At 42.5% G+C, this 12502-nt stretch overlaps 1 protein-coding gene across 8 annotated transcripts in view; it reads left to right on the top strand.

Moving 5' to 3' along the window:
* NEK5 (NIMA related kinase 5) overlaps positions 1-12502 on the top strand; it is a 61526-nt gene that overhangs the window by 30468 nt on the left and 18556 nt on the right. For 7 of the 8 annotated variants that reach the window (XM_019447640.2, XM_019447645.2, XM_019447642.2 and 4 more), the window contains 7 exons: positions 132-198; positions 1476-1592; positions 2582-2668; positions 4267-4359; positions 6675-6755; positions 6991-7059; positions 8801-8909. In XM_019447640.2, coding sequence (XP_019303185.2) covers positions 132-198; positions 1476-1592; positions 2582-2668; positions 4267-4359; positions 6675-6755; positions 6991-7059; positions 8801-8909 — 623 coding nt within the window. The remainder of the gene's footprint in view (positions 1-131; positions 199-1475; positions 1593-2581; positions 2669-4266; positions 4360-6674; positions 6756-6990; positions 7060-8800; positions 8910-12502) is intronic. The other variant, XM_053899922.1, reaches the window with a different exon arrangement.

The raw sequence follows: 12502 nt of genomic DNA, 5'->3' as shown, positions 1-12502 counted from the left end.
CTTCTTGAACTCAGAACTTTAAGCCACAGGTGAACTGTGAATCGCATTCCTGAATTGAAAATCCACTCCTCAAATTGGTGCCTAAGACTAGTAAAAGTTTCTACTCAAGCTGAACATTTTTATTTTCTAAGGCCTGCTGAATACCTTCAGAGGAGATTTGAAGCTCAACAGTATAAGCTGAAAGTGGAAGAGCAGTTGGTAAGTAAAATACCGATCGTCAGAGGCAATCAGGAACTTCCTGTTCACAGATATTCATGGGTCCTTATGTCCAAGTGCATTCTGCATAGAAGATCAAGACTACTCTCCACCTTCTCCAATTTTTATTTTTCTTTTCTTTTTTTTACTTTAGAGAGAGAGAGAGAGAGAGAGAGAACGAGCAGGGGAGAGGGGCAGAGGGAGAGAGAAAGAGGATCTTACACAGGAGCCATGCTCAGCATGGAGCCCTATGTGGGGCTTGATCCCACGACCCTGGGATCATGACCTGAGCTGAAATCAAGAGTTGGACTCTCAACTGACTGAGCCAACCAGGTGCCCCTTAATAGCTAAAGAAGAATAATGGGAATAGGCTTGAATCAGAGTTTGGGCGGCCTGGTTTCTTTCCTGGCTCTGTCCCTTGCTGTGTGACCTTAGGCAGGTCATACAACCTCTCTGAGCCTCAGTTTCCTTTTTATAAGTGACAGTTTGGGAGTAGATGAGCTTTGAGGTCCCTTTCAGTGCTACAATTCTTTGATTCTATTTTATTAGAATACTACACATCTTTTAAAAAGTGACTATTGTATTTTATTTGAAATGAAAGTTAGCTTTTTAAAGTTTAACCTTTATTCTTTAGTGTCAGAGTTCCTGGGTGGAGGCTGGATACGCATTCTATTTCTATTACTCTTACTTTGAACTACTCAAAAGCTCTAGTTCTGTTCCCCTACCTAACCTGATGCTCCAGTGATGGCTCAACTTTTACAGAACTTTAATTTCGCAATCATAGTTTACTAGTTCAGAAAATGAATCTGGGTGTCTCACATGGTAGCATAAAATATTGATTGCTTAGGATAACAACATAAGTGGCTTTATTAAATTTCTTTACTTTTTAAGTATTTCATATTTAAATTAAGAAAATTCTGCTCATCCCAAATAGTGAGTTTTATTCACAATATAATTCTTGTTTAAAGAAAAAGGTCAAATGAGAAGATGTTTCTAAGATGCAAATATGCTTTTAAAATTATTTCATTTGAGGGGCACCTGGGTGGCTCAGTCGGTTAAGCGTCCGACTTCAGCTCAGGTCATGATATCACGGTCCGTGAGTTTGAGCCCCGCGTCAGGCTCTGTGCTGACAGCTCAGAGCCTGGAGCCTGTTTCAGATTCTGTGTTTCCCTCTCTCTCTGACCCTCCCCCATTCATGCTCTGTCTCTCTCTGTCTCAAAAATAAATAAATGTTAAAAAAAATTTTTTTAATAAATAAAATTATTTCATTCGATTGATAGGGTCTTCGTCCATCTTCTGCTGAGCCAAATCACAAACAGAGACAAGAGCTAAGAAGTAATGGAGAAGAGTCTAGATTCCAGGAGCTGCAGATCAGGAGAAACAAAATGAAGGAACAGGTTAGAAGCAATCTAATTCCCGGGCTCCCAATGTACTTGCCATTGTCTTTTGTGCTGTTCTGTATATTACTTTTAGTATTCCAACAGTACACCTGAAAGGCGGAGCTCCCTTGCCCAGTACTTGTTGGACACACTCGTGTGAACCTCCATGCTGGGAGTTCGAGGAGTTACCGAGATACATATTTCACCTCCTTGGAGAATGAACTTCATAAGGCTTTTTACCTTGGATTGATAAAGTAACCACCCATCATTAACATTTTTGAAATATGTATTCGCTTTCTGGGGCTGCCTTCACAAAGTACAACAAACTGGATGGTGTAACACAACAGACATGTATTGTCTCCCAGTTCCGGAAGCTGGAAGTCCACAGTCAAGATGGCGGCAGGGCCATGCTCCCTCTGAAAGCTGTAGGGGAATCCTTTGCTTCTTGCCCACTTCTTGTGGCTTGTCAGCAATCTTTGACATTCCTTGGCTTGCAGCCACATGACTCATTCTCTGCCGTCAACACATGGCATTCTCTCTCAGTGTCTCTGCCTTCACGTGGCTTTCTTCTTAAAAGCTCCCCCCACCCCCCATGTTGGGTTAGGGATCCGCTCTACTCCAGTATGACCACATCTTCGCTTAACCAGCTATATCCGCAGTGACACTATTTCCAAATAAGGTCACATTCTGAGGTACTGGAGGTTAGGACCCAAAATAGCTTTTCTAGGGGGGTAAAACTCAACCCATAAAAGTGGATATATGAAGTAATTGTATGTCATGAGCACAGTTAGGGTTATATATAAAAGTGAGATCACCCCAAGCCACCCCGTCGAAGTCACAGGGAGGGAAGTACCACAGCTAAGACATAGATTATCATCTTTAGGAACAATGGGTTTTCTGATTCTTACTGTTTGTCACACATTCTTTAAATCGTAGGCTGTATAAGAGATTACTTTGTTCAATTGTTCACCAACATTTCAACCTTTTGAATTGGGATTGCTTTCCAGGAATATTGGAAGCAGCTAGAGGAAATACGCCAACAGTACCACAATGACATGAAGGAAATTAGAAAGAAGATGGGGAGTGAACTAGAGGTGAATACATTTTTCTCCCGAAGGAAATATGGTACTACTGATTTCGATCTACCTAAAGTGAGCAGGGTTTCAAAAGCAGCGTTCTCCTCATGGCAATTAGAAAATATTATCATGCAACCTTTTAATGGGAAAGCTAACAGATCTAACTGAAACTTTTAATATGGTTTACTTGCGACTACACACGATGGCGAGGGTATCTGAGATTCTGTTAGGACCGGCCATCCTTAAAAATACCTGTTCGTTGTCTGCCTCGTGAATTAGTCAATACTGATTGACTTTACACCAGAACTAGGTCAGAAGCAGAAGGTTAGTCCAGGCCCATAAGATAGGAAAAAAGATGAGCACTTATTGAATTCAGCAATGCTGGAATAGCCTCATATGCAGGGGTGAGGTTTGAAAGCCTGTATCGGGCCACATTTGAGTGCAGTCAAGATGATTCTTGAAAATCTCTTAAAGGCGCCACTTTGGATCTCTCAGATCTCTGAGAGAGAGAGATCCATCTCTCAGATCTTCCATCTCTCAGATCACTGCTTTTTCAGTAGAGCTCCAGATGAGGTAGCTAGCCTGTGTTTGTAGACCATGTCGCATGAAAAACACACAGATGTTTAACCAGTGAACCACCCTCACTGCCCTGGAGTGCTACTCCTGTGAGAGGCCTGAGGTTCTGAGGCCGGCTGAGGATACAGCTGGCCCCCGGCTCATGCTCATGAGCGGAACTGGCCACACTACTGGACTTGGTTTCTTTTTCCCCTCTCCCCCACCCCCGAGTGCATATAGATGAATTAATACAAATGAAGTGAGCATGTGGTACAATTCAGTTATACGTACGGACTTCTGAACTAGTCTTCACACACTTTATCTCATTTTACTCCCCATAATAGAGAAGTTAAATAACTCACCCAAAGTCACTTAGATATTACCAGGCAGACTAAATATCTGATTCTAAAACCTCTACTCTTCTAACATACGTACTTCTCCTCAAAAGAGTTGGAAAGATACGGCATGTATGAGCAGTGATCGAGTAAGACTGAATATAGTTAAGCCTTGTGCACAGGAGTAGATGAGCCCCGTGAGAGTTTTCATGGAAGAACGGAGGTGGGATCTAATCTGCTCTGAGAAGAAGAACAGAGTTTGGAGAGACAGGGCTGAGGGGGAGGGCATTCTGCAGGAACCACAAAGAGGTTCACGCAAGACTGGGGGAGCTGGAGCGGGGAGGGTTGGAGATGGTTCTTTCTAGAGCAGAGGCTTGGTTAACGGTGGGGAGTTTTGAGTCATCATCTGCCTTGTTTTTAAGGCAGGTCTGTGATGGGAAACCTGAGTCCGGGAAGACAGCAGACTTTTCTAGAAAGACCAGGAAAGATGCGTGTGGGGAAAGATGTTGGTGGGGGATGCTGAGGCGGCCACCGGGTGGGGGGATGGAGGAAGGGGGAAGGAGCGGGAAGGAGAGCGCTGTGCAGCCATTCCCGCCGATGGCACCTGCGCAGTGGGAGTGGAGCGTTTCCTCACTAGATCCCGCTCAAAACGCCGCGATTCACAATGTGGACCTCAGAACTGACTGAGAACCACTCCTGTTGACTGTGTGTAATTTGTATTTTTAGGAGGACTCAAAAATAAGTTATAAAACCTATTTAGTGAAGAAAAGTGACCTGCCCGTCCCCCAAGAAGCACCTCAGGAAGAAGCTCCTGTACAGGTGATGGTTATTAGTAGGTGATAATGTGTTTCCCAGTGAGGTGGCTGTAGCCTGGGCGTTCTTTTTTTTTTTTTTTTTTTTTTAAGTTTATTTAATTTTGAGAGAGAGAGACAGAGCATGTGTGGGGGAAGGGTCCAGAGAGATGGAGACACAGAATCCGGAGCAGGCTCCAGGCCCCGATTTGGGGCTCTAACCCACGAACCATGAGATCATGAACTGAGCCAAAACCAAGAGTCAGTGCTCAACTGACTGAGCCACCCAGGTGCTCCTCTAGGCCGGAAGTTCTTACCCCTCACTGTGCAGGAGAGCTGTGTGCAGAAGTTCTTAAAAACTCAACACCTAGGCTCTACCCCCAGATGGTCTGGGGTGGGGCCCAGGCATCCTGTTTTCAGAAGCCGGCTGGGTGATTTAGTGTGCAGCCATGTGTGAGAAGGACTCTCGTGTGTGTGTATAAGAGTTCAGCTTTCTGGATGGTGTTCGAATCAGTGTCTCAGACACCTTGGTCAGAAAGCTGATGGTTAATGTCTTTACTTCAACCTTACGTTTTTGGTGGGAGGAGGGAACTGGGCAGAGATGAATTATCAAATGGCTCCCAAGAAGGTTTTTTTTTTTTTCTTTCTGGGAGGTCTTTCACCTTTATCTTCAAGGTGCCACGAGGGCTTGGTTAAGGGTGGGTGAGGGGGGCCAATGTTGGTGAAGACTGAAAGGCTCCCCGAGTGTTTTGCTTGGGACCTTCCACGACGTGATGCCAGGAACTTTAACGTGAACCAACTTGGGGGGATGGGGCTCGGGAGTCTAAGATGGTTGTATTTTAAGGAAAATAAAGCCATAGGACACTTCTTGTACAAATGAGACAACCAGACCCCACAATCAAATCTAGACAGGCAGCTTCACAAAATCAGTGAGATACAAAAGTCACAGTCCTGTTTCAGAGTTCGTAATATTGCAAGGCAGAAACGTGCCCTTCCCAGGGCTGCAGGGGAAGCAGGGATTAATGATTCAAACTAACACCTGCTGTATGCAATGTACCTACAGATGAGGCAGCACTGAATTCTAAGGGAGAGATGATAGAGACCTCCTGTAACATGGCGGAGAGAAGAGAGCATTAAAACACACACACACACACACACACACACACACACCAAAAAGACTCCTGTGTTTCTGGCTTAAAAGTAAATATCATTTACTAAGATGGGGAAGAGTGGGGAGCAAGGTTGTGGGGCGGGGGGTTGTACTCTGGACATACTGAGTTGGAGAAAATCTGAGGGACTCCATGCCTGCTTCAGGGCTCCCCACACACGGAACATACTTTCCCCGGACCTTCATATATGCAAGGTGCAACATCGTTCCAGGGATTCCATCACATGCCAGGACAGGCTTTTCCTGCATTACCCTCCTCCTCTCCTCTTTTTCTGTGCTGTCACCCTGTTTGATTTCCTTCATAGCACATAGCACTTTCTGCAACGAGTTGCTAATTGAACTCATTTAGTATCTATGTTATTGCAGTAAAATGGAAGTTCCATGTCAGCAGGGATCTTTGGTCACATTCACCGCACTAACCCAATGTGTAGGACGGTGTCCGGCACATGGTGGGTTCTCTGTGTGAATGTGTGGAATGAACGTCAGGGTGAAGATGATGCTAAGTAGGCAGTTAAGTAGGTGAGCCTGCCGCTCAGAGGGGAGGAAAGAGCATCCCTGGAGGTGCACACTTCAGGGTCCTTGCATAAGGACCCTTAAATCCATAGCAACTGCTAACACCCTGCACTGAGGAAGAGAGGGGCAGAGGGCCCCGGACTGCATCCCAAGAAAGCCCAGTACTTACAGTTCACCTCTCACCTGTTCCTTCGACAGTCTCGTCATCTACTTTCACAGTCATCTTCTCTTCTTTGAAATTGCCCAGCAATTTTTAGAGCCCTCTCCTTCCTTTTTACTATTGTGAGCAGTGCACTTGTTTTCCTGGTTACAATCGTAAGCCTCTTAAGGGAGGGATCCTGTAGCCAAAATTATATTCTTGAATTAGATTAGTTGTACTGGACCAGAGTGATAAGCATTGCCACATTATGGAATTTTTGCCATTGCAATGCCAGCGTCCAATGTATTGCTATTTCAAGTTAATGGATGTTGTGTCCAAGTTTTTAGTGAATTATTATTAATTTTCCTTTACAAAGGCATGTTTTGATGCTCAAATTAATCATTGGATTCAATCCAGAAGTCAAGTAATGTAAACAGACCATGCTGTGAATTCAGGGGTTGTGAAACTATCATTGTTTGATCAATGTTAAATGCTAGATTTTAATTTTTCTCTAAACTTGCAGGATATTGAAAGAGACTTGAAACAAATTAGAGTTCAGACCATAAAGGAAAGTAACATTCCAGAACAGAACTGTAAAGCTAAGGTAATAAACATTTGATCTTGTGGGTCATATTAAACAGCTCGCTGTGGAGGGGGGGGGGGCACACCTTGCAATCTGGGTTGCCTATAGGACTTTTCCCCCTACTATTTTGTGGAATTGCCTTATTTTGTGATGTTCAGCTAACGGTTTTAAGTATCTGTAATGTCAAATAGGAGTTGTAATTTTAACACTTTTATTAGATTGCTAAACTAACATTATTTTCCTTGCTTTCTTCTAGAGAGGAGTGAAATTTGAAATTAGTTTAAACCAATGTATTTCTGATGAAAAAACCCTCCAAGAGGAAGAGGTATGCCATTAAGTATTTATTTCCATTAATAGGTATGAGAAAAATGAGTGTCTCAATAGCACATTTAATGAAGTTTTTCAATAGGCCATAGGGAGAATTTTCTTAAGTCTTCCTAGAAGGAACTTTGGTGTTCAAATGAGTCTTCCAAAAGGCTTTTTATCTTACCATTCTTTTTTTCATTGAGATTATTCCCTTAGATGGATTATTCCAATCTAATTTACTTTTCTCTTGTAAAGGAATTATTTTCTCATAATATGAACTGTTTGTCCTTGCCAAATTAAAATAGAAGACTTAATTATAGTCAACAACTAATATACTTACCTAAAACATTGAGCAGATATCCTGAAACAGTGCACATTTCTTTTAGGTCTTAATTAGTTATTGATAAGTTTCTGCTGATCTTTGGATAAATCTCAGTTATGCACTTGGGCTCTCATTGACATAGTGATAAATGCACGAATGCGATAAACTCAAACTTCGTTTTATTACTTGTATTCAACATCTTTTTTAATCCCACTTTTTACCAGACCTGTTTACAAAAATCAGAATCAACTGATTTGTGTCTCCATTTCACCTTCACTAACTCTGCCTTTTAAATTACCAAAAGTTACGTGTAAACACATAGGAGCTATATCACGTCTGATACTTAATTTCTTTCATTCATGTTCTTCATTAGCTGCAAAATTTTTAATGCTATCATTTCTTTTAGATTTTTTTGTTTTGAACAGACTTCATGTGTTAGAGCATTTTTGGGTCCATGGCAAAAATGAACAGAAGGTACAGAGATTTCCCATCCATTCCTGGTTCCACACATGCACAGCCTACCCCCCTCCCGCCCCGGGGTGGAACATTTGTTATACCTGATAAACCTAGATGGGCACATCATAATCACCCAAAGTCCCTGGTTCACATTAGGGTTCACTCTTGGTTTTGTACATTCTGTGGGTTTTGTCAGACATATAGCGACACGTATCCATCATTATGGTACCATACGGAATAGTTTCCCTGCCCTAAAAATCCTCTGTGCTCCAATTACCTTTCAGATTTTTATTAGCATTTTGCCACATAGAGACTTCTTAGAGTGGTGATAGTTAATACTCACTTCTCTTTAACCACTAGGTGTCTTAGCGTCCCAGCCCTATGGGGACCAGAGGGGGCAGATCCGGGGACCTATTTCAGGGCTGGAGTGGTACATCCACGGCACTTCTATGAAGCCAGGTGCCAAAGCTGGCCTGTTAGTATAAAGGAAGAGAGTAAAAAAAAGTGTTATCTGTCAGGGTTCTTCACCCTTTGTTACTCGATGCTTTGATGTGCTTAAAACAGAGTGATCATTTTAGTATTGTTTGTGGAGTATTAGGAGCAGTTTTAGGGACCTGATTGGGAACATTGTGCACTTAAAGCAGGGCGTGGATGAGATAACCTTGAGAGTTCTATAGAATGGAACTGCAGGAGGATAGAATTCAAGGCAGGAAGTCTGGATAAAATCAAGTTGCCCTATGATTGGTGCTTGTCGCTGTTGAGAAAGGAGGAGAAGAAACAAAAACATTCCTGTTTCTATCTTGTTCCAACATAGTTCCAGTTTTAAAATGCTACTAACTTATTTGTTTAATATACATATGTTGAATACTTCTCACATGCCTTGGTAAATGTTGTTACTGAGAACACACACAAAAAATTTTCAACGTATTTCTTTCCAAAAAATATGGCTTATTTGTCATGAAACACTGTGGAATTGCTTTAGGTAACGGATGTGCGAAATGAAACTTTGACCTTTGAGGATGACATGAAGCTTAAGGAATATGAAGATTATACAGACAAAGCATTTGAAAAACTCTGTTGTCCAGAAGCAGGTACGTGTTGTGGCTCTTGAAAGCCATAGATGAGAAAGAACATTTTGTTGGCGATCCATCACAGTCCCTCTCCTCGCTCACCTGCAACTCCGTGTCACCTGCCCTGCTCAATGGGCCCTAGCTGGCAGAGCCCTGGCTCCTCTGCCCCCAGGGACCCAGCCCTTTGCACCTGCTCTGTGCTGTCTCCTTAGGCACCTGCCCCCAGCCGGCAGCTCCACACCACCCACGTTCTCATTGTCTGCTGGACTGTTCCTTGGACAAGTCCCACTAGCCTCTCGGATTCATCAGTTGTCACTTGAATTTTGGAGCTCTTCCTTCCCAGCCATCCTTTATTGTGGGGACTGCCAGCATCAGGCTGACCGTTCCTGCTGCACACCGTGCTGGGTTCTCCTCTGAGACGTCTCTGGAGTTTTCCTCTTCCTTCAGCCCCTCGGCCACCGGTTTAGGGCCCGGTCGTCTCTCAGCAGTGTGGCGAGATAGTGAATGCGTGGAGTTTGGATCCGAGCTGCCACTGCCACTTTCTGACTGTGTGACCTTTCACAAATGACTACAGTGCTCTGAACCTCAGCTTCCTCCTAGGAACGGGGATAATAGTACTTGCCACACAGGCTTACTGTGAGGACAAAAGTGAAATGTGATATATCGAGTACCTGGCACATAGTAGGTGCTTCATAAATGCTGTTTCTAACTTGTCTTTTTCCTGTGCCTCACTGCCCTGCCTTATTCTCTTATGTGTCCTTCTTTTCTCTAGTATTTTCCCCTTCGTTCTCTAAATAGCTGCCGGAGTTATCTTGCTATATGACTCTTCTACTTAAACTTTTTCTGGATAATGCTTACAGGATTCCTCACAGCCCATTCCACATAGTATCCTGTTTAACATTGTGGGACCTGAGCCTGTGCTCACCCACCTTTCCTGCCCCAGCACCCCTCTTTCCTACCGCTGATGATGGGATGCATGCAGCCTCCTGGAGCACCCCTCTTCCCTTACAGCTGTGTGAGCATTTACGTGCCTTCGCTTGGCTTGGGGGTCTTCTTCCTAGAATAATACACTTCACCTCATGTCCAGGTGATTCCAGAAAATAAACCTTTATTCAGTTCAGCAGGCATCTTGCTGAGAATCTCCATGTGCACAGACCGTGCGAGGTGGTAAGGATCTCAGCGATGAATGAAAACGGAGTCTGCCCTCGACATCTCAGTAGCATCAAGCCAAAGAGAGGGGGTACAAAACATGTTTTCTGAGCCCAAATACTAATCATCATTACAGTGCCAGCTGGCTGGAGAGTCAGGGAGGTACCCGTTCCTACAGAGCTTGGCATGCTAAAGAGCTTGGGCTTTTCCTGTATGGTGACCTTCAACCAAAGGGAATTAAATGCTCTTTGTGATGGAGAAAGACCAGGCTGGCTGCAGTGTAAGGATGGTGTGCATGTAAGTGGCCAGACTGCAGGCAGGAGACAAATAGCTCAGGTGTGAAATGACAGGTGCACAGGCCAGAGCGGTGCGGTGACAATAGACACCGAAGTGTGAACCCCTGAGTGTGGCGGTTGAGGAAGAGAAGGAGGTCAAGGATCCTCCCAGTTTTCCAATTCAGGTGGATGAGGCTGTTACCAGCCAAATAGGCACACACATCGTGCTGAGGGAGGTGAGCGGACATAGTATCACACTCTAGATTTGGGACACATTGAGGTTTGGGTCTTTCTGAGCCTCGGCTGGAGATGCTTAGAAGATGCTAGCTGTGGAAGACTGAAGCTCTTGGACAAGTCAGAGTCTCCATAGTTTACACACAGTATTATCATAATCACCTTAACGATGGTCGAAAATACCTAGGCAGAGGGACTAGAGTGAGAAGGAAATAGAGCTTGGGACAGACCCTAACGATGTTTAGACAAGTTTTGGAAAAATACAGAGAGAGTGAAGCCAAAAGAGGAAAGTTCTAGAAGGAGGTGCAGGGTTGGCAGCATCAACTGGAAAGGCTAAGTGAAGTGGGTTGAATAAGAACCTATAGGTTTGGCCGTCAGGATCTTATAGTGGCCTGAGCGAAAGTTGCAGAGGAAGGGACAAATTCCAAGGTTATTCTTTGCATTGCATAAATTTTCTGGAAAGAGGAGACTGTAAGTTGTAGGTCTCACAAGATGTAGCTGCCTTTTTTTTTAGATTAAAGAGATTTCAGTTGGGTACAGAAAATCGTCTTTAAACTTCTCTGCATTCCTGTAATTATAATTCAGGTTGAAAATTTTTTCCCATATGTTTTGATCATCCATATTTCTCTTGTGAATTATGTGCTTTCATCTTTCATTCATTTATCCACTGAAAATGGCATTTATTTTTCGCTTTATAAGACTCTTGAAGTTAAAGCGTTACCTATAATATGTATCGCAAGTATTTTTCTCATTTAGTTTTCAGATCTCATTTCCAGTAACAACAGCAAGTGTGTGTGTGTGTACACATATATAATTTAGGAATAAACTTTATAAGGGTTTTGCAGAGCATGTGAAGAACATTATAAAACCTTACTGAGGTAAAGATCACTTGAGTAAATGGGGAGAAATAACACTGTTCTATATTAGAAATATTCTTTCCAAATATATATATGGATTTTGTCAGTTTCAATCAAAACGACAAAAAGATGAGAACATCTTGGCAGTTTGGAGAATGTTGGAGATTCGAAGGGGCACATATGGCTTTCAAATGTCAAAATATATTCTATAAATTATAGTCATTGAAAGACTATGATACTAGCATCAGAATAGATAAAGCAGTAAAAGAAGAAATAGTTTAGAAACAAATCTGAGTATGGATAATAACTTAGCCTATGCTGAAAGTTATATCACAAGTTAGTGGGAAAGAAAGGCTCAATCAAATAAATGTTGCTAGGCCAATCAGTTAACAATTTGGGGGAAAGTTGTGAAGTCAGACCCTATATAATGATACAACAAAATGAAAATAAAAATTTAAAAAGCCAAAGAATTTATATGTAAAAAATGAAGATATATATTAGAAAGTTAATTAAACGAACAATTGAAACTAAAGGAAAGCTATGGAATAGAGAAGATGTTTGCAAATAACATACCCGATAAAGGGTTAGTATCTGAAACATATAAAGAACTTATAAAACTCAGTACCCCAAAAATGAATAATCCAATTAAAAAATGGCAGAAGACATGAGTAGATATTTTCCCAAAGAAGACAGACAGATGTCCAACAGACAAAGATGCTCAACATCACTGATCATCAGGGAAAAGCAAACCAAAACCACAATGAGATGTCACCTCACACCTGTCAGAACGGCTGGAATCAACAATACAAGAAACAACAGATGTTGGCGAGGATGTGAAAGAAAGGGGAACCCTTTGGTAGGAATGCAAACTGGTGCGGCCCTTCTGGAAAACAGTATGGAGATTCCTCAAAAAGTGAAAAATAGATCTAGTCCTATTAGATAGAAATATCCCAGCAATTGCACTACTAGGTATTTACCCAAAGAATACACAAATACTAATTCAAAGAGAGATATGCATCCCACTATTTATAGCAGCATTTTCTACAATAGCCAAACTATGGAAACAGCCCAAGTGTTCATCAACTGATGAATGGGTAAA

This window comes from Panthera pardus, unplaced genomic scaffold (assembly GCF_024362965.1).
Source record: "Panthera pardus isolate Hobbes unplaced genomic scaffold, ASM2436296v1 HiC_scaffold_1, whole genome shotgun sequence".
In the NCBI taxonomy this organism is placed as follows: Eukaryota; Metazoa; Chordata; class Mammalia; order Carnivora; family Felidae; genus Panthera; species Panthera pardus.
This window is presented reverse-complemented; position numbering and strand designations above follow the sequence as displayed.